The sequence below is a fragment of the Pagrus major genome, chromosome 11 (genome assembly GCF_040436345.1).
Source record: "Pagrus major chromosome 11, Pma_NU_1.0".
Lineage (NCBI taxonomy): Eukaryota > Metazoa > Chordata > Actinopteri > Spariformes > Sparidae > Pagrus > Pagrus major.
Window position 1 is genome coordinate 29,383,925 of NC_133225.1, and position 22,735 is coordinate 29,406,659.

The 22,735-nt window shown below is 39.8% G+C and overlaps 3 protein-coding genes across 5 annotated transcripts; 2 read left to right on the plus strand and 1 right to left on the minus strand.

Moving 5' to 3' along the window:
• Nucleotides 1-1,303: 1,303 nt before the first annotated feature.
• glrx2 (glutaredoxin 2) lies at nucleotides 1,304-4,892 on the plus strand. 3 transcript variants are annotated; one of them, XM_073476601.1, is made up of 5 exons: nucleotides 1,416-1,493; nucleotides 2,126-2,197; nucleotides 2,525-2,588; nucleotides 2,867-3,043; nucleotides 3,987-4,892. In XM_073476601.1, the coding sequence occupies exons 3-5, from the start codon at nucleotides 2,526-2,528 to the stop codon at nucleotides 4,149-4,151; spliced, it is 405 nt and encodes a 134-aa protein (XP_073332702.1). In that variant the 5' UTR covers nucleotides 1,416-1,493; nucleotides 2,126-2,197; nucleotide 2,525; the 3' UTR covers nucleotides 4,152-4,892. The 3 variants fall into 3 exon arrangements, with proteins under 3 accessions (XP_073332701.1, XP_073332702.1, XP_073332703.1); XM_073476600.1 differs by lacking the exon at nucleotides 2,126-2,197 and having other exon boundaries at nucleotides 1,304-1,493; XM_073476602.1 differs by lacking the exons at nucleotides 1,416-1,493; nucleotides 2,126-2,197 and adding an exon at nucleotides 1,530-1,657.
• A 259-nt stretch (nucleotides 4,893-5,151) lies between these two features.
• uchl5 (ubiquitin carboxyl-terminal hydrolase L5) lies at nucleotides 5,152-13,023 on the plus strand. The gene is made up of 11 exons (XM_073477062.1): nucleotides 5,152-5,349; nucleotides 5,801-5,864; nucleotides 5,947-6,052; nucleotides 6,782-6,907; nucleotides 8,701-8,762; nucleotides 9,166-9,296; nucleotides 9,523-9,586; nucleotides 9,856-9,958; nucleotides 11,686-11,799; nucleotides 12,098-12,196; nucleotides 12,668-13,023. Exons 1-11 carry the CDS (start codon nucleotides 5,274-5,276, stop codon nucleotides 12,710-12,712), a joined length of 990 nt encoding a protein of 329 aa, XP_073333163.1. The 5' UTR covers nucleotides 5,152-5,273; the 3' UTR covers nucleotides 12,713-13,023.
• A 5,682-nt stretch (nucleotides 13,024-18,705) lies between these two features.
• Nucleotides 18,706-21,009, minus strand: rgs2 (regulator of G protein signaling 2). Its single transcript, XM_073476665.1, has 5 exons — nucleotides 20,896-21,009; nucleotides 20,692-20,781; nucleotides 20,149-20,210; nucleotides 19,780-19,946; nucleotides 18,706-19,623 (listed from the first exon to the last, which is right to left on the minus strand). Exons 1-5 carry the CDS (start codon nucleotides 20,988-20,990, stop codon nucleotides 19,429-19,431), a joined length of 609 nt encoding a protein of 202 aa, XP_073332766.1. The 5' UTR covers nucleotides 20,991-21,009; the 3' UTR covers nucleotides 18,706-19,428.
• Nucleotides 21,010-22,735: the final 1,726 nt, after the last annotated feature.

Genomic DNA, 22,735 nt, shown 5'->3' on the forward strand with positions numbered 1-22,735 from the left:
TGTTTGGCCTTGTTTCCCTCCTGAGAAGTGGTGTACAAACTGTTACTTGTCCTCTGGGACCTCTACAAGAAAAGCCTTCTTTTGACAGGACCTTTGCTGATTGGAGTCTTGTGTTGTTTATTTAGTAAATTCTGCATCTGTAATTAAGTTGCTTTTCAATCTCTGTGGGAACTTTAACTGTTTACAGCATGGTGCAGGGGTGACGAGGGTAGCAGGGTGATGCTAACAAAATGCGTGTGGGATTTTTCAATTGGATTTTTGATTTTTGTAGAAAATAAACTCTGTGGCAAACAACACAAACACAAGTTCATACTTACATACACTACTCAAAATTAGTTAGGGATATTGTGATATGGGTGAGTATATGCATGTGCATGGATATGCAATATAAATCAAATGAAAAGTGTTTTTGAAGACCAAAAATATTCACAAAACACAAAATTCAGATACGTCACAGAATAAACAATCAAGTGAAACACTACAATATCCCAATATCCCTAACTTATTTTGAGTAGTTAGTTTTGTTCAGCAAGATAATCCTCACAGATGAACACCACTTTAAAAAAATTTAAAGCATAAATGCAATTGCCAGAAGTAAAAAGCTAAAGTTAGGCTATAAAGAAACTACACCACGGTCACATGAATTCAACGTCACACAACTAAGCGTCTTACTACACCATACTATGCACACTTTACTATAAATTGATCAACCTACAAGTTATATTAAAGAAAAAATGCTAACTGATTTCCGGGTTTTAAGGTTTTGCTTTGGATACAACTGATCCAGTTTCTGTAAAGTGTTTGAGAGTACCATGCACTTCCCCCTAGAAACCTTGGGTCTAGCCATGATTTGACACTCTCTTTGCTCAGAATAAAAACAAAAGCTTTATGTGAAAATAAGACATTTTCAGCATGGTCTCAGACTTTTAGTCCCCACTGTACATACAGATGATATGAGGGGAATTAGTCAATTAACATCAAGTATGGCATAATTTAATATAATCAAGCACATTCAGACACTATGCAGAGTTTAAAAGTTGATTTAGTTTCAGGCACATGTGGATCTGATGAATTAAACTACATAATCAGAGACTGCTGCTCTTCTGTTGAAATGTTCATACTTCATCAGAATGTCTACCATCATGACACCTTGAATAATTACAATATATTATGTAGTCACACGTGTAGTCACATGTTTAGGCCACGCCTCCACATTTGTATTGTTGACGTTACGTTCAAACTGCGGCTTGCGTCAGAAAGTACTTCCGGTGGTCACGTAAGGTAGGCTTTCAGCGAACATAAGCAGTGCACACAAGGGGCTAAAGCACACGTACAGTAACAGCCAGAGGTGGTGTGTAGCTCCACACCTGTCTGTACACTAACCGCATGTTTCATCCCGGCCAACAGCTCGATTACTTTTTTGCCGTTTACTTTTTCAGCATGTTTGCTCGAGCAGGATGTCTTCCCAGGGTGGCATGGACCGGCTGCCGAAGGTCATTCCCGCGAGCTTGTCTTAAAAAAGAAAACAGCTAGCTAGTTAGCTTGATAAATGAACTGGGGGAAATACTTACAACCCCAAAAGACTTATTGGTATCGTTAGGAAACAGTGCAACATCGCTGGACGTCGTTGTTGGTTCACAGAGGCTTAAGACGCTAGGTTGTCTTCGCTGCCGCGTGCACAACGTACCTTTACCATGCCGAACAAGGATATTTAATAAGAAGTTCACACGATTCACAGTTTAATCTAAGTAAAATGCCATATTAATCGACAAACACGCATTGTTTGTAACCTTCACGACTCAACAGGTTATTGTGGCAAATTCGGCATGCGTGTTATCTACCAACAATTCATTATTTCATACAAAATAACGTCCTTGGCGTGCTCCTGTTGACAACGTTAGCTAACCTTGCCTCTGCCATTTCCCACTAACTGGGTGACGTTGGGCTTTAGTGAGTTAGTTCATTTTATTAGGAATATTCTGATTTAACCGAATTAAATACAGGAAAGTGTATCAGGTGTATACCGAATTTGCAATAAGGTGGTCACGTTTCATTGAACATTTATAGCCACGTATACCAAGTGTTACTCTTTTTTCACATCACTGTGCCTTCTTTAAATTGCCAGATTTCAAATGGAGTTCGGCATGTCGTCTTACCAACATGAAATCTGAGCTAATTAGTAGTGCCAGTGAAGAGCGTGAGTATTCCTAATCCTGGATTACCTTGCTCACAAACCTAAATACAGTTGTAGACTGAAGTGAAGCGACGGTGAAATCAGCATTTAGGACCATAAGAGTGGACATGGGTGTTTTCAGACCAGCAGTTCTCCTCCAGTTAAATACTATTTTGATGCTGATTACTATCATTCAGTTCGTCTCTTGTGATTTCTTCACGTTTTTAAGGTTATTGTAAGAACCTGAGCATTCTGTCTAGTGTTAATCCTTGTAGATGTCAGTTGGATTGTAGTATACACCGAGTACCTTACTGTTCTCAGTGCTTCCATATTGTGCTTTGTCTCTTTCAGAATGGGGAACTTTACATCTTCCACTGCTGGGGGGTCCGGCACCGCCTGCGTACAGTATGTTCAGGTATGGAGACCTTGTGGTACAGTAGTGTGCTGTGGATGGCTGATCAATTCGAACTACAACTTCTAAAAAATGTGTGATTTAGAAAGTTGTTTAATTGCAGAGGATGAATGTATCCACTTCTGTTTATGCATCTTTTGCCACTGTTTACTCAGTGACTAAAAAATAGTAATAGAAATGGTTGCCTTTGCCCAGCAAACTCACTCAAGATCTGTTATGTGTAGTCTATTTCTGTGTTTGAGTGATATTCAATAAAATCCTATTTTTCTCTGACCTTTCAGGAAATGGTGGCACAGAACTGTGTTGTGATATTTTCCAAGACCACCTGTCCTTACTGCAAAATGGCCAAGAATGTGTTCAATGAAATTGGTGCGACCTACAAAGTGATTGAGCTGGATGAGCACAATGACGGGAGGAGACTGCAAGAAGCCTTAACTCAGATGACTGGTGCCAGAACGGTAAGAGCCTCATGTTGTTTGGGATGGTCGGTCACAGGTTGTTATTTCAGCATCTATTTATAAAAGAATCAAAACACGGATATCTGATAGTTTGTTTGTTCTGGCAGCTCTGCATTTAAGTTACATTTAGGTTGTCTTAACTAATATTTTTTTAGGGCTGCAGCCAAGAATTAGGACATAATCTTGATCAAAATAGCTGAATCTGAGTCAAGAGAAAGACCAGGGGAAGCTGCATCTTTTCTGACTATAGTCTTTAATGGTAGCAAAAATGGAAATAACAATTTGATAGCAATGGTAATTTGAATATTTTGTATTACATTCATTTTCCAGTATGAAATAGTCCTGAGCTAAGTTCAACTCTGGTCTCAGATTAACTTGTAGTTAAAGATTAATGTAACATTTCTGCCACTGGAAAACTTAAGCACAAGTACCGGACAGCAAAACATTTAGGTTAATTTTGCAACACATGGTTGTAGAACAAAATACAAGGTGTTTATGTTCCACTAACCAGAAAACGATTGTTTATGGTGGATTATGGAGGATGACTTATTAAGGAGTCTCACAGCCTGAGGAAAGAAGCTGGCTAGTCTGGTGGTACAGAAGCAGATACTTCTGTATAGATAACAGCGGTTCAAACTGAGGAAGTTGTTTTTTTTTTTCTCTCTCTCTGATAGGCTGATTCTATTACAGTTATTTACCTAAATTTGTATCTAACATGTTGAAGTAAGTACATGTTAGAGCACTCATTCTTATTTTTCGTTGATCCAAATACCGAAGGTAATGGTTTAAAACTATAAATTGAAATTATGAGATCAAACTTGATAACATCAAATGATTGATATGATATGAAGGAAAGTTTAGCTGGGGAAACTTGGCTCTTGTTTCTTGCTTTGCAGCTTCTCATCACACTTTGCTAATGTTGTGATATGATTTGTGTGTTCAGGTGCCGAGAGTCTTCGTTAACGGAAACTGCATCGGGGGTGGCTCTGATACCAAACAGCTCCATCAGCAGGGAAAGTTGTTGCCTCTGATCGAACAGTGTGCTCCTTGCTGCGCCGCCACCGGCTCTGAAGGCTCAGGCAGCGGACAGTTTGAGACTGCTAAATGACTAACCGTTCTTTTAGTCTTTTTCAATCCTGTTTTTATTCAATGTTTGCTTGATCTTATGTTACAAGTTGCACATTGCTTGAACACGGCTATGCTATTTATATATCAAAGTGTATTGGATACTTGATTTTAGGCTATATACATTTTCGTCCAGGGATGTACAGTATTGTTATTATTAAAGCTGCCATCTTTTAAACAAAACCTGTGAATAGTGGGACTACTTCTCATACGTCTCTTTTGCATGGTTGTTTTACTGAACAGTATCATCAAAAAGCATTACCTCTTTAAGCATCAGGCATCAGGTTGTGAAGTATAGACTTTGATTCAATACCAATCTTCCTTTAATGGAGTTTATTTAAGGTCGTTCTCTATATCTTGTAAGATTTAAAGAATTTTTGTATAATTTGTTCATTTTATTTTGGTAAGAAATTGAAAATTACATCTTTTTTAAAAAAAAGAAATATTAGTTACTCACTAGCTTTTTTGAAGGAATAGTTATTTTGTGATTATTATTTTTTTTACTTGCATGTCATAATATTTTCTACTTCAATGTAACTGTGGAGGTGAATTACTTTTATGTTAAGTAGGTGGTGGATATCCTAATGAATCTTGTTCTCAGTCACTGGTATGAATATGTAGATTATTCTGTGAATGTATTAAGTCATACCTTGTCCTAAACGTTTTCTTGATGCCTTGAATGTTTATGATTATTAAAAAAAATATGAATGGAAGTTTAAAATGAGCCGCCCACGTCTGTTTGTTTTTACTGAAGGGTGCTTCATTTTCCCCCTTCTCCTCGTAGGAGGGCGGATATTGGTCCAGGCTCACAGGAGAGCTCTTCTTTAGGTATAGGTTACTCATTCTCATGTTTCCATCTGTAAATGTAGATCCTTCTAATGATTATCGGAATGTAATGTTTGGACTTGGATATTATTCAAATATCTGCCGCCTTCTTACCGTGTACGCTGTGACATACAACGTGCGCACCCACATTGCACCGCATCACAGTGAGGTCACTGCAGTGCTCCAGTGAAATTAGCTTGACTAGCGGGTGTTCTGATACGCTAGGATATTAGCATCTCGTATATGTGCACATCAGGTTAAAGAAGGAACATTGTAAAGAATGGCTGGAAGCGCAGGAGAATGGTGTTTGATGGAGAGCGACCCTGGCGTGTTCACAGAACTGATTAAAGGTTTTGGTGAGTGACCGGTAGCTTACCGCTAGCTGCCTATTCAGTATAACGTGGCTAGCTAGCTAGCTGCTCTAAAGCTAACGGCAACTACAACATTAATATTAACCGTATGCTAAAAGAAAAAAAGATGCTCTGCGTATGAAAATATTTTAGAGGCTATGTTCTCTCAACAGTAACACAAACGCTGCATTCTTTATAAAGGTGAATATGTTAATTGGGCTGCAGTAGCTAACTTAATTAGGCAAAGCTAACTGGCTAGCATTACTCAGCGTTCAAAACAACGGCGCGTGCAAACAAACCCTCACTCATGAATGACATTTGTTGTGTTTTGCTCTGCTGTCAACCCGACAGCGGGGAAAACTGCTCGCTCACTTCACGTCTGTTAACTGTTAGGTTGCCTAAACAGTTAGTACTATGAGCCTACACGAATACTTAATGCTTTTCTCGTCCTTGTCAGGTTGCAAAGGCGCCCAGGTTGAAGAGATCTGGAGTATGGAGCCAGAGAACTTTGACAACTTAAAGTATGTTCATACTTGCAGCTCTATTATATTACATGTTCTCTTATTAAGACAGGCTTTTATTAATGTATCCATTCCGTTGCAGACCAGTTCATGGGTTGATTTTCCTCTTCAAGTGGCAGCCAGGTGAGGAGCCAGCAGGATCAATCGTTCAGGATTCAAGGCTTGACCACATCTTCTTTGCAAAACAGGTACACGTTTAGTTTTGTTTAAAACAACAGAGCCTCATTATATTAGCATGACATGAATGTTTTACAGCTTCAGTACAAATAACTTCATAAATTTAGGTCAATAGCAGTAAAGATGGCAGCCTCTATCCACTTCTTTCTATTTTAAACTCCTCATTTTATGCAGACGTGTGTCCTTTCTGATGTTTTTGACTCTTATCTTCACGGAAATCTCCAAAAGAAAAATAACAATTGAGCATAAAACATCTTTATACCCCATATATAAGCACCAAAGGGTGCATCACAAGGTAACCACGCTGACCAGAACATTAGAGAAACCCACTTGTAGTTGCAAGTCATTATCCTCTATAGTGCAGAGTTGTTCAGCCAAATTGGATATTGGATTAGATAATGAATTTGCTTTGCATCTTAATTGACTTGGCCTCTGACATTAAGCACACAGCCCACAACAAAGAGTGAGGATGCTTCCTGTTACTCTGGCTTATTCTTTCTTACACATCATACAGAGATCTTTTGATATATTTTAAGTGTTGGCATGCTGTTCTCCGATTAAAAACTTTATTTAACTTCACATACATTGTCAGAGAATTAATCATTCCTAAAATTGTTATCTGTTGCACCTTTAAGATCTTAGCATTCAATTTCCAATGTGCTCACTTGTAAATACAGATGCATCAATAGTATGGTTTGTTTATTTGTCCAACTAATTGTTGTTTTTTTGTGTGTTGTCAGGTCATTAACAACGCCTGTGCCACCCAGGCAATCGTCAGCGTGCTGCTGAACTGCTCCCATTCTGACATGTTGCTCGGAGACACACTGACAGAGTTCAGAGAGTTTTCACAGAGTTTTGACGCTGCTGTAAGTTTACGGTATTTTTTTCTTGAATCTCTTGAATTTATAGTTTGCATTGTGTGTATTACTGCAGGAGTTAACTTGTCTGTCCATTTCATAACATGGTTTTCTGTTAGTGTACTCGTCATATGAAAACTTTGGCCCTGTTCAGAGTATTAACATCCATCCTGAGAGATCTTATCACAAGTGGACAGCTCCGAGTGTGAAGTGTGAATGCACCCAAGATGTATTGAGAAGATTCGACCACTCAGACCACACTCAGGCCGTGTGTGGCCGTGTTCTTTTATCAGTGTTTCTGCATGTGTGTCCTGGGCCACACTGATGTGTACTCAACTGACCTCCTCCGCAACAACAGTCATAGTAATTTACACAATGTCTTGACTGTAACGCAAATTGTATGTTAGGGCTCTCTTGACCAGTCAGTGTGAGCCGCATATGTGTGTGAATGCACTGTCTGTTTCAACTAATCTAACCATTGAATTAATAACTGCAATATCACCAGACTCCCTTTAAAAAATCCCACAATTTTTAGAGTTGTTCAGTGAGGAGAAATTTTAAAAACTTTTCTAAAAGGGTAGGACAAATTCCAAGTCATTTGTGCCTTCCTGTAAATTCAGCATTAAAAATGTCGTATTAAGTTTTTCTTGTTTTTGATAAAAAGCGTCAATTTGTCATGGCCTCGCTGTCCCAGCCTGTCTGCTGCTCCGTGTCAAAAGTGTGCCTTAACTGTCAACATTTAGCAGCGGTTTAAACTTACTTTTCAGCTGATTTCACCATTATGAATAAATTTGTACATTTGTGGAACAAGACAATATTTTATTAACTGTAAATCTTACTAATACAGTAAACAGTAACCAATATAGGCTACCTCTTGTCACCCGTGGAGAAAGTCTCCACACTCCCTTTAAAAGAATCACTATTTCGTAAGTTGTTGAGTGAGGAGAATCGTTGTATATGTTGTGAAATGAGTTTTTTCTGTCTTTGTGTCAGAACACCATGTCCCTTTTGTCCCAGTGATGTGCGTGTTTATGTGCATATACAGTAGAGGGGCGGGGAGTGACAACTGATTATAGTTGGTCTCGCAAGATGCATATGAAGACACATTCTAATATCAGGTGTGAACTAACAGACTTAGAGCTGTCCACTTGTGATCGGATCACCCAAGACAGAGGATGTTAATAGCAGGTGTGAACAGGCTACATGAACCTGCCCCGTGAATGATCTCAGCGTTTGTCTTGTTACTCAAATAATAAGTAATATATTCTTATTATTAACGTTTCAAATAGTGTTAGAACTGCTTTCCCTCTGGAGAAGTAATTAACTCCACAACCTTTCATCTTTAACACTGATCCTCTTACCTTCAAAACCGTGATGACTCAGTTGTCTGTGCCAGGGAAAGTCTGATGAACAAGGCGGAACTGATTTATGATGCTCAGCTCCTCCTTTGGTTTGAAAAAAACTGGAAGTAGAGTGAACTCTTCTATTGAACAAAGCTACTTTGAGTTATTTTTGTTTATTTATTTAGGTCAGTTTAGACATGGCTATGACTGACTACAGCACAGCTGGAATCACTGCATAGACTTATTTTTAGAGACATGATGAGGAGGAACAAGTTATTCAGTTTTTTTAATTTGTAATATTTAATATTACTGTATTTGAAACCCTAATTAGATCCATGACTTGTTACTTGAAAGAGGAATGTATAATGTGTCCCATACAGCTGTTCATAACACTCCTGCATCTCTAAGGAAAGGGTTATACAGCCAGCGTTCTAATCCTGCATCTCCCGCTCTCCCTAGATGAAAGGTTTGGCTCTGAGCAACTCTGAAGTGATCCGACAAGTTCACAACAGCTTTGCCAGGTAAGCTCTGTCTCATATCATATCCAGCTGGAGAAGCTTTGTTTGATTGGCTTCATGTTATTTTTAGCTCCTCATTCTAAGTCAGTGTTTTGGTCCATTTGTTGCTAAAGCACCAGTCTGTTTTTATGAAAACAGGCAAGTCTGAGGTGGAACATTTGTTGGATACATCAAAAGTGCTGATTCTCTTCTTTAATAGATGGCAAATAATCATTTTAACGTGCTGTGCATTACATTGAATTATTGGTTTAGATTTGTGGTATGATTTATTATCTCTGTGTGCATCTCTGCTTTCCTGCTCCTGGATTTTTGCTGGACAGAACACTGGCATCATTTGTTGGCGTGATGCATGATAATTATGTGATTCTGATTTTTATGATTGTGCATTTTTGTTTTGTATTTGCAGACAGCAAATGTTTGAGTTTGATGCAAAGTCGTCAGCAAAGGACGAGGACGCCTTTCACTTTGTGAGCTATGTTCCCGTAAATGGCCGACTATACGAGTTGGATGGGCTTCGAGAGGGGCCGATTGACCTGGGTAAGCAGAAATATGGAATTTGTTGTTTTTCTTTTATAGCTTTATGTTTAAAGTCCCTCAGTGTTAGGTCCTGCTGTCCACAGTTGAATTTTGTCCTGTTGGCCGTGGCCCATTTCCACTAAAACTGTCTGTTTTATGATGACTTACAGTTTTGTGCTTTTACTTACTCTATGTACAGAAGCCTGCAGGATTATTTATTCCTGTTTTGGGATTGTTTTCTCACCAGGTGCATGCAACCAGGATGATTGGATCAGTGCAGTTCGCCCAGTGATCGAGAAAAGAATACAAAAGTAAATATCTTTCTATACTTACTTAAAATGATTTTTAGGTTAACTGAATATTTTCCATTAGACTCCTAAAGAGAATGAATGTAAAGAATATATGCATTCACAATAGTTTAGGAGACGACTTGTTTCATTCATCTCATTTGACTCATTTCCATTTTCCATGGTTCCACTGTATTCTGTCTGACTTTCTCTCCCTAGTACTGTACTACTTTGATTTTTCTTGACAGTGTATCATTCTGTACTTAGTGAAATTGTTTTGTTTCCCTCTTCAGGTACAGTGAAGGAGAGATCCGATTCAACTTAATGGCCATTGTGTCAGACAGAAAGATGATATACGAGAGAAAAATTGCAGAGCTCCAGACCCAGCTCACCGAGGTGAGTGGGAGCAAAAGAGCCGCATCCAGCAAAGACATGACAGAGAATAATGTATTTTTTCACTCTGTCGCTGTGAGGCTAAAAATGTGAAATGCATCAGTGGTCAGCTTTCAGAAGTGAGATCATAACTCGAGTGTGGTCGAGTAAAAACAAAACAGTGTGTGCTTTGTTTTGGACTCCATCCACTTATCTGTTAGTCATGTTTGTCACGTATTCATCCACCAAACATGATGTGTCAGAGGCAGCTGCTCCGGTTTTGATGAAACTTAAGTGAAATGATGCAATTTGCAGCAGAGTTGCAACATTTAGAAAATAACACTGATGCACCCCTACTGTGGCTCATGGAGATCTTCAAATATTATGAGAAGTAGCAGCATTTATTCAGGAAATCGAAATCAGGGAAAGTTGATGAATATTTGTACATTTCCCAATTTTTTGAGGATTATATCAAAATGTACATCTTGTTGCATTAAATGGTAGTTTTCATGACTGCTGAAAGAGGTCAAAGAGTTGCGTCATCACAAGCTAATTATTATGTGATGTCGGAAGCGTGCTCCGTTGCACCTTTCACCAGCCACACCTAACAGTTATGTCATACTGATCACACCCTGAGCTTACATCTGCATTCTGCTGCTAGGTTAAACATTCAGCCACTGGAGGTCAGCAAACACAAGCTTTAACTGTTTCATGACAGCGCTTCTGAATGAATACTGCAAGTCCAAGTTTGACATCAGATCAACAGTGAAAACATACATACCAACATATTGAAGGGGTGGAGTATTTCTGCTTATGACATAGTATTCACATTCAGTTAATTCAGTTATTACTACTGAAACACATACATATAGACTTGAGTTTCCCATCCAACTATGCATCAGTCCTGTTGGCTTTAAAATGTGTTTCACTGATGGAAAATTGGCCCTTGCATAAAAGTGGTCTGTCTGTCTATGCAGTAGAAAGGACGCAAATGTATGTTAAATTGGTGCCACTGCTGTGTTACTGACAGCTCTGAACACGAACATTTCTGACCTCCTGCTAGAAAAAGTACAAAGGAGCACCACTCAAAGTCATAATTCCTACTCGTAAACTCAGAGCTAATCCATCGACCCCGACTTCATGAGGGAGCAGTTACCTGACGTCACACAACAATGGACCCATGGGAAGGGGGGTAGGATGTATTTGTAGACGACATTATTTGTATTAGGCTTGTGAATGAAATGTTTAGATACATGTACAAATATATAAAAGGGCTTTTTCCCTCCTGTATTTCATTTATATATGGACGGAGGCTGCACTGCTGAGGGTTCATTTGTGTGTGCACTTGACGAAGAGACGTCATGTTGTTATGGTCAGCCAGGTTCTTTTGTTAACTTAACTGAAGTTGACAGGATCGTGGTTCATATTTGATCAGCACTCATTGTTTACCGTTTGATCAGAGTTTTTTCAACCTCTGTTTTCACAACACATGAGCAATAGGGCGGCCACTTCCGTCTGACGAACTTTATCTACTGCAGCGAAACGGTTACTAAAAATATGTTTGTGAAAAGATTTTAGGTGAGAAAAAGACAATGGAGTATCAGAATCTTGTTGTATAGTTTATCTGGACTGCCTCATTTTGACAGTTTGATCGGAGTTTGATGAGATGCCTCTAACTTGATCCGAAAGAGAGAGGCGTCCTGGTTATATCCTGGTTATATAGAATCCTGTTTTCCTTCTTCTGTTCCCAGGATGAACCAATGGACACAGACCAGAGTAGCACGTTTCTTAGCTCCATCCAGTCAGAGATTGCCAAGTACCAGCTCCTTATTGAAGAGGAAAATCAGAAACTTAAAAGATATAAGGTGAGTTTCTGCTCAACCCCACTTTCCCTTCAATTACATGCTGTTTTTCATGTGACATTCACTGTGATAGAAATACAGGGAAATAGCCCATAAAGCTATAATGGAAATGTTTTTTTCCCTTTGAGAAATACCTTTTGAATAACCTTGAGTGCATTATAAATGTAGAGGCTGTGTTTCCTGCAGTGTTCTCAGCCACCTCTGAATGTACTTTAATCACAGAGGTCCTGTTCATTTCCTTCAAACACATCAGCAATGCCCAGTTTTCCCTCACTTGTTGGATTTATGTGTCTCCGCACAGATTGAAAACATTCGACGAAAGCACAACTACCTCCCTTTCATCATGGAGCTACTGAAGACACTGGCAGAGTACCAGCAGTTAATACCATTGGTGGAGAAGGTATGTTTTTTCTTTCCACAACATTTACTTTCAGTTCACGCGTGGCATGCTTGATGTTTGAAAATGTCATTACTTTTAATGAGATATCTTGGTTGCCACCAACAAGTAGTTCATAGAAACTTTAAAGGACAAATAATGAAAGACTTAATCAGTGAGGAAGGTCTCAGGAAGAAAAAATAATCAGCTAACATCATGAAAATGCCAAGGCATTATTTAAGAAAACCTGTGCTTCAGTGTTTATTCTGTCTACTGGAGGACAAGCATGCCATGCTTAGTTCATGAATAAGATTTTATTTTTGATAAGATTTTTCTATAAGGTATGTTTGAATCAGTTACAGTAATTAAAATGAAATGTCTGGAGTGTATGTTTTCAGATTTGGTGATTGGAGTCATAAAAACGTGTTTCTTTAGCATTTCCTGTGCAAATTCTGGCCTCTAATGAAGATGTCTTTGGGTTTTTTCTCTCACCAGGCGAAGGAGAAACAGAGTGCCAAAAAAGCCCAGGAGGCCAAGTGAACAACAGAACACACACATGCGCGCACACACACACACACACATCCAGAGCCCTACAGTCACTCTTTCATCACTGAGCCACATACAGATACTGTACATCATCTGTCATATTCATATTAATGACCATGGATGGTCTGCAGCACTTCCTCACTGTGGCATCCATTAAGAACTGCACTGCAGGTGTAGCAGAGAGACTGTCCGGCAAAATCCTCTCTCCGTGTGTGTCCATCAGCTCTAGTGCATGATAGAAGGAAAAATGTGCTCAAATTATGTTCTGTCTTATTTTCATAATAAAATGTTTAGATGTTTGTGAATTGGTTCATAAAAGTTTGTTTTACCGATTATTTTATTGTTTTCCACACATCAGGCTGTTTCAGACTTGTCTGCATATAGTTTTTACCTTCATGCTTCTAACTGAGATAGACCAACTCAGGTGTCAGACTTTGAGGTAGATCTTTGCTTCCACCTACTGGTGAAGCGGAGGAAAAACAGGGTTTGTCTTTACATCACATTACTAATAGCCACCTGCTAAGCCTTTTTTGTTTTGTATAGTTAAACTTAAGGTGAATATCAAACCTTTTAAAAAGTTATTCAAAGGGAATTACAGTATTTTTATACCTGGACCCTCACTGACTTACAGGTTCACAGTTTTGTAATCAGTCTAGTTGATTACTTCAGCTGGTAGCTGTGACACAGGCTGTTTATGCATCAAATATTGTGGCACTGCAGCTGTTTCCCCCGCTGCATCTCTAAAGTCTGCCCTCCTCTCACTCCTGTTCCTATATTTTTGCATCTGCTTTGATAGGTGATAGTAAGAACAGTGGAAAGATGTGAATTTTATTTGTGTTGAGTTTGAATGAAGTGTGTTTTACAATGATAAAATTACATTTTCTGTAAATGGAGTGGATTTGGCGAGAGCTGAAACAAAAACTTAAATAAAAAGCTCAGTCTCTGCTGGGATCCTTTCTGTAATATTGTCAGAGATTTAAAATCTGAGTCTGAGACAATCACTTTTAGGGCCCGATCAAACAGAATGCAGAATTTACAGCGAGCGTCATTGGTTCCAGTTGATTTCTATAGGCAGTGAGCGTTTTGGGCAGTGCATATGTGCCTTGGGTGCTTCGTATTTTAAGATGCCTCGGGCGCCTTGTGTTTATGCAGGAGTGCTCTGAACACATTGAGTTGAAAAAAACGTAAACTAGTAGCAGAAGAAGCGCCTGATGTCATTGTCAAACTTTCCCTGACTCATCCTAAAATAAGTATAATATTAAGCCTTGAACTGACTTATCATCCAGGTGAAGCTCCTTGGGATTTCTTCTCAGATCACTGTGCCCCTGTGTCCAGTGTTCTCTTTGGGAACAGCCTCTCATCCTCAATTGGAGCCAGATCTTTTATACAGATGTTGTTTATTCACAAGGTTGCCAACTAGGAAGTTAACTATTTCAAGCTAGCAAAAATAATAAGGTACAGGTCTGTGAGTTTACTTCACAGCAAAATCAAGGTTAAACTAAAGACAAGTGTTTGCTTTGCAACAATAAAAACAAAACAAACAGGTAGCTCACTGCACCTTGATTGTCAGCGTTGTCCTGAGGGAAGGAACCTTTTCGTCATTTGCACATACGGCCCGGGTTTAAAAATACTGGAATTCCTCTTTTAACAATCTTGCATTCAAATCTGTGTTCAACTGTTTGTCCTGATGAAAGCACACTGACGAGCTACAAATTCCTTATAAGTGCATCATTAAGAAACGGCTGGTAAAGTTTCGGGACTTGTGTGTTTTTTGGATAACTTCCCGTAGCAGTATGTCGATGTTTTGAACATAGGAGTCTGTGTCGTCCTGTAAATCAACTTCTGGTTCGTACAATACAAAACAACCACACGCACTCGACGTACGGGTCAAGCTTGAACACAGCGTGCCCCTGAAGTCCCATGTAGTCTGACGCATCTGCAGTCTGTCCACCGAAAGTAGAACGTGGTCCGTTTCTATTTTTGGCTCCAGTGTTTACATACACACCTTAAGTACTCATTGGATCTGATCCCAGTAGTCTGTTGCCAAGATCCTCCACAACAACAAATGAAAACTCTCAGGCTTTACTACCAGCTCAGAGAGAGAACAGTGTGTCTGAGTTCAGCCACGCGGATGAGCAAACAAAAGGTATGTGAAGGTATTCACAGCGTTACAGCTCTGCAGGGTGTTCATGAATACCTTCACTACCTCACGCGCTTCATCGTCGTCTAACAGCAATTATCAGACTTATCATTGCTGTTGTATCCTTTGTTGTTGATGAACATCATACAACACAGATTGTATGGTGTGGTTGGTGCACAGCGATGTGGATGCTACAAAAAGAATTATGTTTTATAAATAGCCAGAGTGCTGCGTAATGGAATGTGTGCTGCGTAGAGCTACTGTGAAGGTCAAGGAAAGTTTATTTGTACAGCTCATTATAATGCACAATGTCTGAAAGTGCTTTTGAGGCCCATAAAAGCAGTGGTTCAACCCCATCGAGCCCCCATTTTTTGTTAAAGATAGAGATGATTTAAACAATGATTAAATATAATAAGCATTCACAGAAAGTTGCTTTTTCTCCAACTGCCAGGTGTACAGTAGGTGTGAAAAAGTAATTTACAGAAATGCAAAGAAAATGAAAACAGTTCATACAAAATCAGTCCACGAGTTTATAGTCCAGACGAGACCTGCAGCCATGCTAGTTGCCATGTTAGGCCTTACCATGTTAGGGAACAACTGCGCTTTGAGCTAAATGCAAATGTCAACATGCTAACATGCTCGCAATAACACGCTTTTTTAGCAGGTATGATTACCACAATCACCATCTTAGTTGGTGATTACCACTAAATACAAAGTACATCCGAGGCCGAAGGGAATCTTAGTTTTGCAGGAATTTGGCCATAAACCAATTTGTTTGACAACTGGATGTAATAATGGCACTATATGAAAAGTTGTGGTGGTGTAAGTGACTCTGGAGTACAATGGCTGATTGCTGAGTCTCATTCCCAGGTCGTCAAAGAATGACAATGCTCAATCCCATTTCCAATTTTTCCCCCTACTCCTCGTTTTCCAGCTCCCCCTTGTCCCTCAAAACCGAGGTAGTGGGTGAAATCTTCCCCTATGAAATGGGACACCCCTTCAAGACCCTCGTATGTCATCAGAAAGTTCTCATAAACATCGGATTGAAGTGTGCCTCTGAAAACCCTCCATCCCAACAAGAATTGAGACACCCTACCCTACTAGATGTGAACGCGCAAAACCAAAGTGTCGGTATTTGGCGACCCGGGTATGAGACAAAACAAACGACTATCTTTCTCCAGAATCGCCTACTGCATCTTAAAGGGGTCACCAAAGTTATCACAGTTCATCCTGAGGGGAACATGGATGTCTGGAGCTCACTCATTGTCATTCCAACCAATAACACATTTCACTTAAACACACAAATGTCAAGCTTCTGGTGTAGCTTCGAACCACTAAGTCCTCCAGGGAACAAGACTCATGATGTCTGTTAAAAAAAATGTTCATGGCAGACCATCTAATAGTTTTATCCAAAGACCTCCAACGAGGCTGACCGACCAACCGACGAGCATTGTGGGAGCCGCGCTGCTAGCACGGCCTAAAATACAAAATAATCCATTATTAAGTTTCTTTTGCATACTTTCCCAGCTAGTCTGGGTTTCAAACATTAATGTTCAGATCACAAGAAGTACCCCTCTGACCTGTAGGCAGCAGAGCATACGGTTCTGGAGAGCTGCTGGTGTAACAGATGATCTCATTACACCTCGACAGCAGGCCACAGGTCTGAGGAGAGAGCAGGAGCTGTCAGCCTGTCAGGAGCAACGTCCGGGTGTCTGGCCACTGTCAGCCACTACTATGAGTTCACGGCTGGAGACAGCCTCGGTATCAGCGAGCAGACACACAGCAGGCGGAGGAGGACTCTCTTTGCTGTCAGTCAGTGTGTTCTCTCCCTGTCTGTACCTACAACTCTTAACATTGTTACAGTACGGGAACTCGGCTGCGATGACGCGGCCCCCATCAGCTGCACTCAGAGGAATGCGGTGTTCCAGAAAGATGAGGAATGTTGTTTTTGTTGTACAGCTGAACAGCGAGCACACTGTCTCTGAAGAGATGTCAGTGTGTACAGTCTGTGGATGTGTCTGACCTTTCTGTTAAACCAAACACCCAGAATGCATCACCTTTACATTTAGCCATTTCAAGTGTTGATATTCAAGATAGATAGTAATTTATGGTCAGTGGAAAATATTACTTCACTTTGCTTTAGCAGTACATAAGCTATTTTAGGACTGTCTGAGCAACCTATTAGCCCACGTTGGCCCTGTCTTTAACAAGGAATGAGGCATTGTAGTGAGATTTAAAGTAGCTATAATCAATATTTTGATATCTGCAATGGATCAAATAAAACCTGATTCAACACTTTCAGTCAACACTTCAGCTTTAGTGAAGTCGTCTCCATGATAACCAGACGCTATCTTCCAGTCGACTAAACTTCCCAGGTGGTTGACATGAATGGTAAGTGTCGACACTTTCTGTTGAAAATATATCATTTCTGTTAAGCGACAATCCTCAAAAATGTCTTTTAAGTTACTGTTTTTGTTTGAAAGCCTCCAACTACTGTTCTGATTCGCTTTTATTGCTCTTAACATAATTTCCAGCTGCAGCAGGTGGCAGCTTTAAGCAGAAACACTGATAAACCCTCTGTGCTACCTGTTCAGCTCCAGATGATATGCAAACAAAATTAGCGACTAGCTGGGGAACATAGTGTGTTTAACAGCTAAAGAGACATACTTCTCTCAGAAGAGAGATTATGGGTAGGATTTAGGATGTTCCATTGGTAGAAATTGAATATTAATATGCATTAATATGTTTTCATTAGTGTACAATCAGTGTGAAACTAATAACCATTCTGTATTTTTTTATATATATCTACAGAGGTAACTGGCTCTAGAGAGGTACTTTCACATTTATTTTGCTCTTTTAGAAGCCACCGTTAGGGGAAGGTGAGGCGAGGGGTATTCAGTTGGTTGCAGCTTCACTGCCACTAAATAATTCTACACACTGAACCTTTAAAAGGAAAGTGAATATTAGCCATACAGTCTGCAGGTGGTCAGAAACGCAGCACTAAATGAATGATAATGCTGCTCCGTATGTGTTGGATGTGCATTTAAAGGTGTCATTGGTAGAAATAGGCCAGAATTCAAAGGGTGCTCCAAAACAATAGGGGGCGGTAAAGCTGCTAACTGCTGCTCATACATATACTGGAGTTGCTCCTCTGTGCTGTAGTTATCTTTGGCTGTAGCGACTACCTGCCGTTAGCGAGTAGCTCAGGTAGTCGCTATTGGATGAGGGAGCTGGAATATTTTCACGTTGTCCTCAGCGAAATGAGGATTTATTTCAACCAAACCAGAGGTGATTGTGGACAGACGAACCAAGACTGTTCTGGTGAGTTTTGTTTTGTTTCAGACGTTAATTCAGACGTTTGTATTTTTCTGTTTAGTAACGACAACAGGTGTAAAAATGTTTCCTCTCTTGACAATTTGTGCGTTTATTGTGGCGAGCTCGCTGCTTTTTCCTCTCAGATTAAACCACAGGGTTTTGCAACAGTATGGGCTAGCTGGTTAGCATGCTAACTTCAGGAGACATCTCTGCAACAAAGTACAAGGCAAACGTTGACATAACATCACCACTGTTGTTTTTCCACATTCTGTTGAAAATGTTCATTTTTTTATCATTTAAACTGAAAATCTATAAGCGTTAATGGGTGATAATATGTTTGTGACCAAAAAGTCAACAACCAGTTCAGTATGCACTTCAGCAGGAATGTTGACTTCATTAGGTGTAAACTAGACTATGAGATCTTTGAGCTTAAATGGTTTCATACACTGTTTTCAAATGTCAGTAGTTAACTTCCTTCCCTGAGGAAGATGATACCTCTGCAGTGAATTCAGAACAAAGCACATCAGAGACATTTCTGTATCGGAGAAAACATTTTATTTCTCGAGCAGTCCGGCTGCCACAAACTTAAATTCACATCCAACAAGTCACAATATATACAATACATGAGATTCTCACAGTAATTTCAGACCAAACACAGTCTTCAATGGAAAAAGTGAATATTGTTATATAAATTAAAATTGCACTTTTGTGTAAAATCCAGCACAGCAACTTATCAGTGACAATCAGGGTCACACAGGAGGTCCTGTGTATATGACAGCTGTACAAAGCCTTCAAGTGAATATCAGCACACAGACACATTCTAACATCACAGTCAGTGGGAGACAGACTTCAGTGTTTTGACAGAGATCAACAGTGGTTTTACACTACAACAGCTTTGCTGAAAACTGCTTCATTGCTCAAAATACCAAATTCTAATAGCGTGTAGTAAAGAAAGTGCAGGTAATGACCCAGCAAAGAAAATGTAACCTTAATCCCATCTGGTAGAAACGCTCTGTGTGCTGCCTGCAGCAGCATACAGCACCCGGCATTATCATCCCAACTTTATTGTCGAAAGCTCTCAGCGGGATGGAATAGTAATGGCTTCTGTTTTGCATTTTCCACACTAATGTTTACGCTCAGGATTTGCATTCGGGTCTATTATCCCGAAGCGGTGCCTGAGATGAACATCATCAGCCGTCTATTTACACAGTCGCAGCAGTAAACAAATGACTTCAGGACCGAGTGTCTAGTTTGACTAGGACTTAATGAGCTTGCCCTCTCTCCTGGCTCCGGCACACAGTTCTTTGTAGAGGTCGGAGTGGATAAACCTGGGGTAGGAGTTGTTCTCCATCAGGCTGTAGACTTTCCTCTGAGCTGCCAGGAAGCTGGTCACAGTGGGTTCGTGGAGGCTCTGGATGATAGCGTTTTTGGTGTGGAAGTCCAGGTTTATCTGTGACCAAAGAGGTAGCAAATATGAGTGTTAGAATCCAATATTTAATGGAGAATATGTTGTACAGTAATAGAAGTTGAAGGTAGATAAATTCTGATTAGCAAATGAATTAAATAACTCATTTATTTGGTTTTATAATGACATATATGCTGTTACCTCTTTTGGAGCTTCATTTTGAATGAACTCCTCGTAAATGCTGTTGGCCTTGGAGGGCAGCTCTCTGGACGACGTGTGGTTCCTGAAATCCTCGCAGGCCGTCCAAAACTCGATGTTCTCCTCGCAGAACTCAGACTTGAGGAAGATGCAAAAAGCAGCTTTTCCATCTGTGGAGGGGGGGGAGAAGTGTTAAAGATGACGGACGCATCGCTGTCTGCCCATTTAGGCTAAGTAAACCAAATGCAAAGCCATTATAGCCTGTGTTTTATTGAGGCCAATAAAATGCTTTCATTAAGCACACAGTTACCGTGTGACCTTTGAGGCTCTTTTATGTAATCGTGCACCAATAGTCCGGTGAATGGTACTTACATTTATGACTGAGTAGTGTGTCAAGTGACTGCGCCCATTGGTTCACCTCATCAGCAGTCGGCCTGAGGGTAGAGAAGAAGAACCATAAGAAAATAATTGTGGATGAGGAAGTAAAGTAGCATAATCCATATATATATATATATGTATATATATATATATATATATTTAAAATGTATGTCATTTTCAAAATTTTGTTTTTTTAAAACAGTATCACGTTGCAAAAAGTGTTCCTGTATTACTTTAAAATAATACATTTGAGGCATATAATCATTGTAATGTAATCTGATTTGGTTTATTTAGTCATGAAACAATATAAACATAACTTACATACAAAAATATACACAATAAAAACAGTTGTGCAGATTCAAGATCAAGTGTGGATAAAAAGATGAATACGACAAAATCAGTCAAATTAGATTAAATATCATTTAATTATATATTTAAAACTGAGCTGTAACTACCACAGAGCACAAACAAGTTGCTATGCATACAAATGAGATGTTATGTAATATGAACGTAACCCTCACATTAAAAAGGTCTTACCTGTAAGATCTGTTTCTCATCAGCTGTAATATCGACAGGGAAGAGTTTGTCTTCAACAGAAATCCTATTCTGTTCCTCCAGTTTTTCCTCCTGGGTAAAAAATAAATAAATCAGCTCAGTGTTTTATGGCAGAGTAATTCTGCTAATGTCTTTTACAAGGTCATCATAACCAGAAACATTGTTTTTAAACACCACATAACTTACTTTATTCCCTTCTTCTCTGTGAACAGGTCAGTGGGTTGCATACAGTCAGTGAACGCCATGCTTTGGGATGACAGACTAGTAGAGTTCTCTCTCATGGTTCAATCTCCTCTCCTTCTCCCTCTTGACTTGTCAGGCAACTTTATAGTTTCCAGCCACGGAGCACGAAAGGCGAGAGGCGGGCCTGGAATGACAGGTCTTTAATGCGATTGGCTCTCGCTATGTAAATAGCCATTCGCCCTGGTATGACTCTCAGGGCCCGAGGCAATCATAGGCTGTCACTGCATAAACATTCCCTCCCTGAGTTTCCTGCATGGCTCCATTTTTAAGCGTAAGGTCAAGATATGACGTACATGGCACACTCAGTGCCCTTATTCTTAAAATAAGGCTCTGTCAGTGTGTGATGGAACTTTTCTCTTCTTTCTTTAGTGTTTTCTTTCTTCTTGTACATTTTGAGAGCATTATGCAATATTGCAGCTGCTCTGTGATTTGGACCAGTCATGGAGCATCTGAGGCATTGTTACCTTTGGTGTCCCTTAATTTTACCATTTGAAAACATGGTATATTATCCCCAAAAGAGTCCACAAAACATTTCTTGCGCTTCACAGCAAGACAGTGCAGCCTTCTCCTAAACAACTGATGGAGATGAGGACTTGTTTTAAAACTTAAAAAAAAACATGAAATTGCTCTGAGCAGCTAGTCTGTCTCCAGAAGCCCTGAGACCCCAAATTGATTTGAAAAGACGTTATTTGGACCCGCTTTACAGCCAAAAGCTTCACTGTAGCTGCTAGGCTAAAAGTGTTAGCACACATTCTGTTTGAGGTGGGTGCACGAGCTTGACCGCTCACCTGACCTTCCATCTGCATGGGGCTGAGTAATGACTGAATTTTCGGCCCTGGGTGAACTGTTCCTTTAAATGAAAGAAGTAGGAAAAACACAAGCAGCCACTGCCTACATGATGTTTAGCCACAAAAGTGTATTTCCTGTCGCCAGGGGCCAATGTCTCTTATGTGTGACAATCCCTGTTGGACAACTGATTCATTGTGACTTTGCGACACTACCCGAACTGGAGATATTTAATCAATTACTCACACAAGGTGTGGATCAGTGAAGTATGCTTCTGTCATGATGGCATGTTGAGATATGACAGCTTGGTACAAAGATGATGCAATATCCTCTTACCTTTTATGGATGTTTAAAAAAGAAATGTGGGCACTGTCTTACATTCCTGTCATATCAACTTCAGCTGATAAAAGACTTTGACTCAACCTGTTCGTCATCAGTAGTTCAGGTCAGTGGCGATTTTAAGGTCAAAGGATGGTAATGCATTAATTGGCAAAACATTGGTTTAGCTTTGTCGTTTTTTGTTTTTTTTTACGTCTAGGTTGGCTTATTTCAGCAGCAGCTCAATAACCAGAGCTAAGCAGCTTCTGTCAGTCAGCAACACTTCAGTCAAGGAATTGACCATTTATAGCAAAGAGTCATACAGTTAGATTTGGTGGAAAAAGCTTAGCTCTTTGAGGGAGCTCAAAGAATCCGTTGCTGCCAGGGGAACTGATCCCCCATCAACAAACACATGCACGGACATAAGATCTTATTAAAGTCAACAGTACCAAAAGCTTCAACGCCATAGGAGGAGATTAGAGGGAGCTTGAGGTGCGTTGGCATGAGGGGTATCAGCATTGGTAGTGAGAAGTGTACACCTGTATAAATATGACTGAGTAGCTGTGTTTCCATCTGATCGTCAAGCAAATTTGAAGTCAACTTTTGAAACCATCAGTCCCCCTTTGATTCGATCAGGCCTAATCCAATATCAAACTTGAATGCCCTGTAAATCAAATTT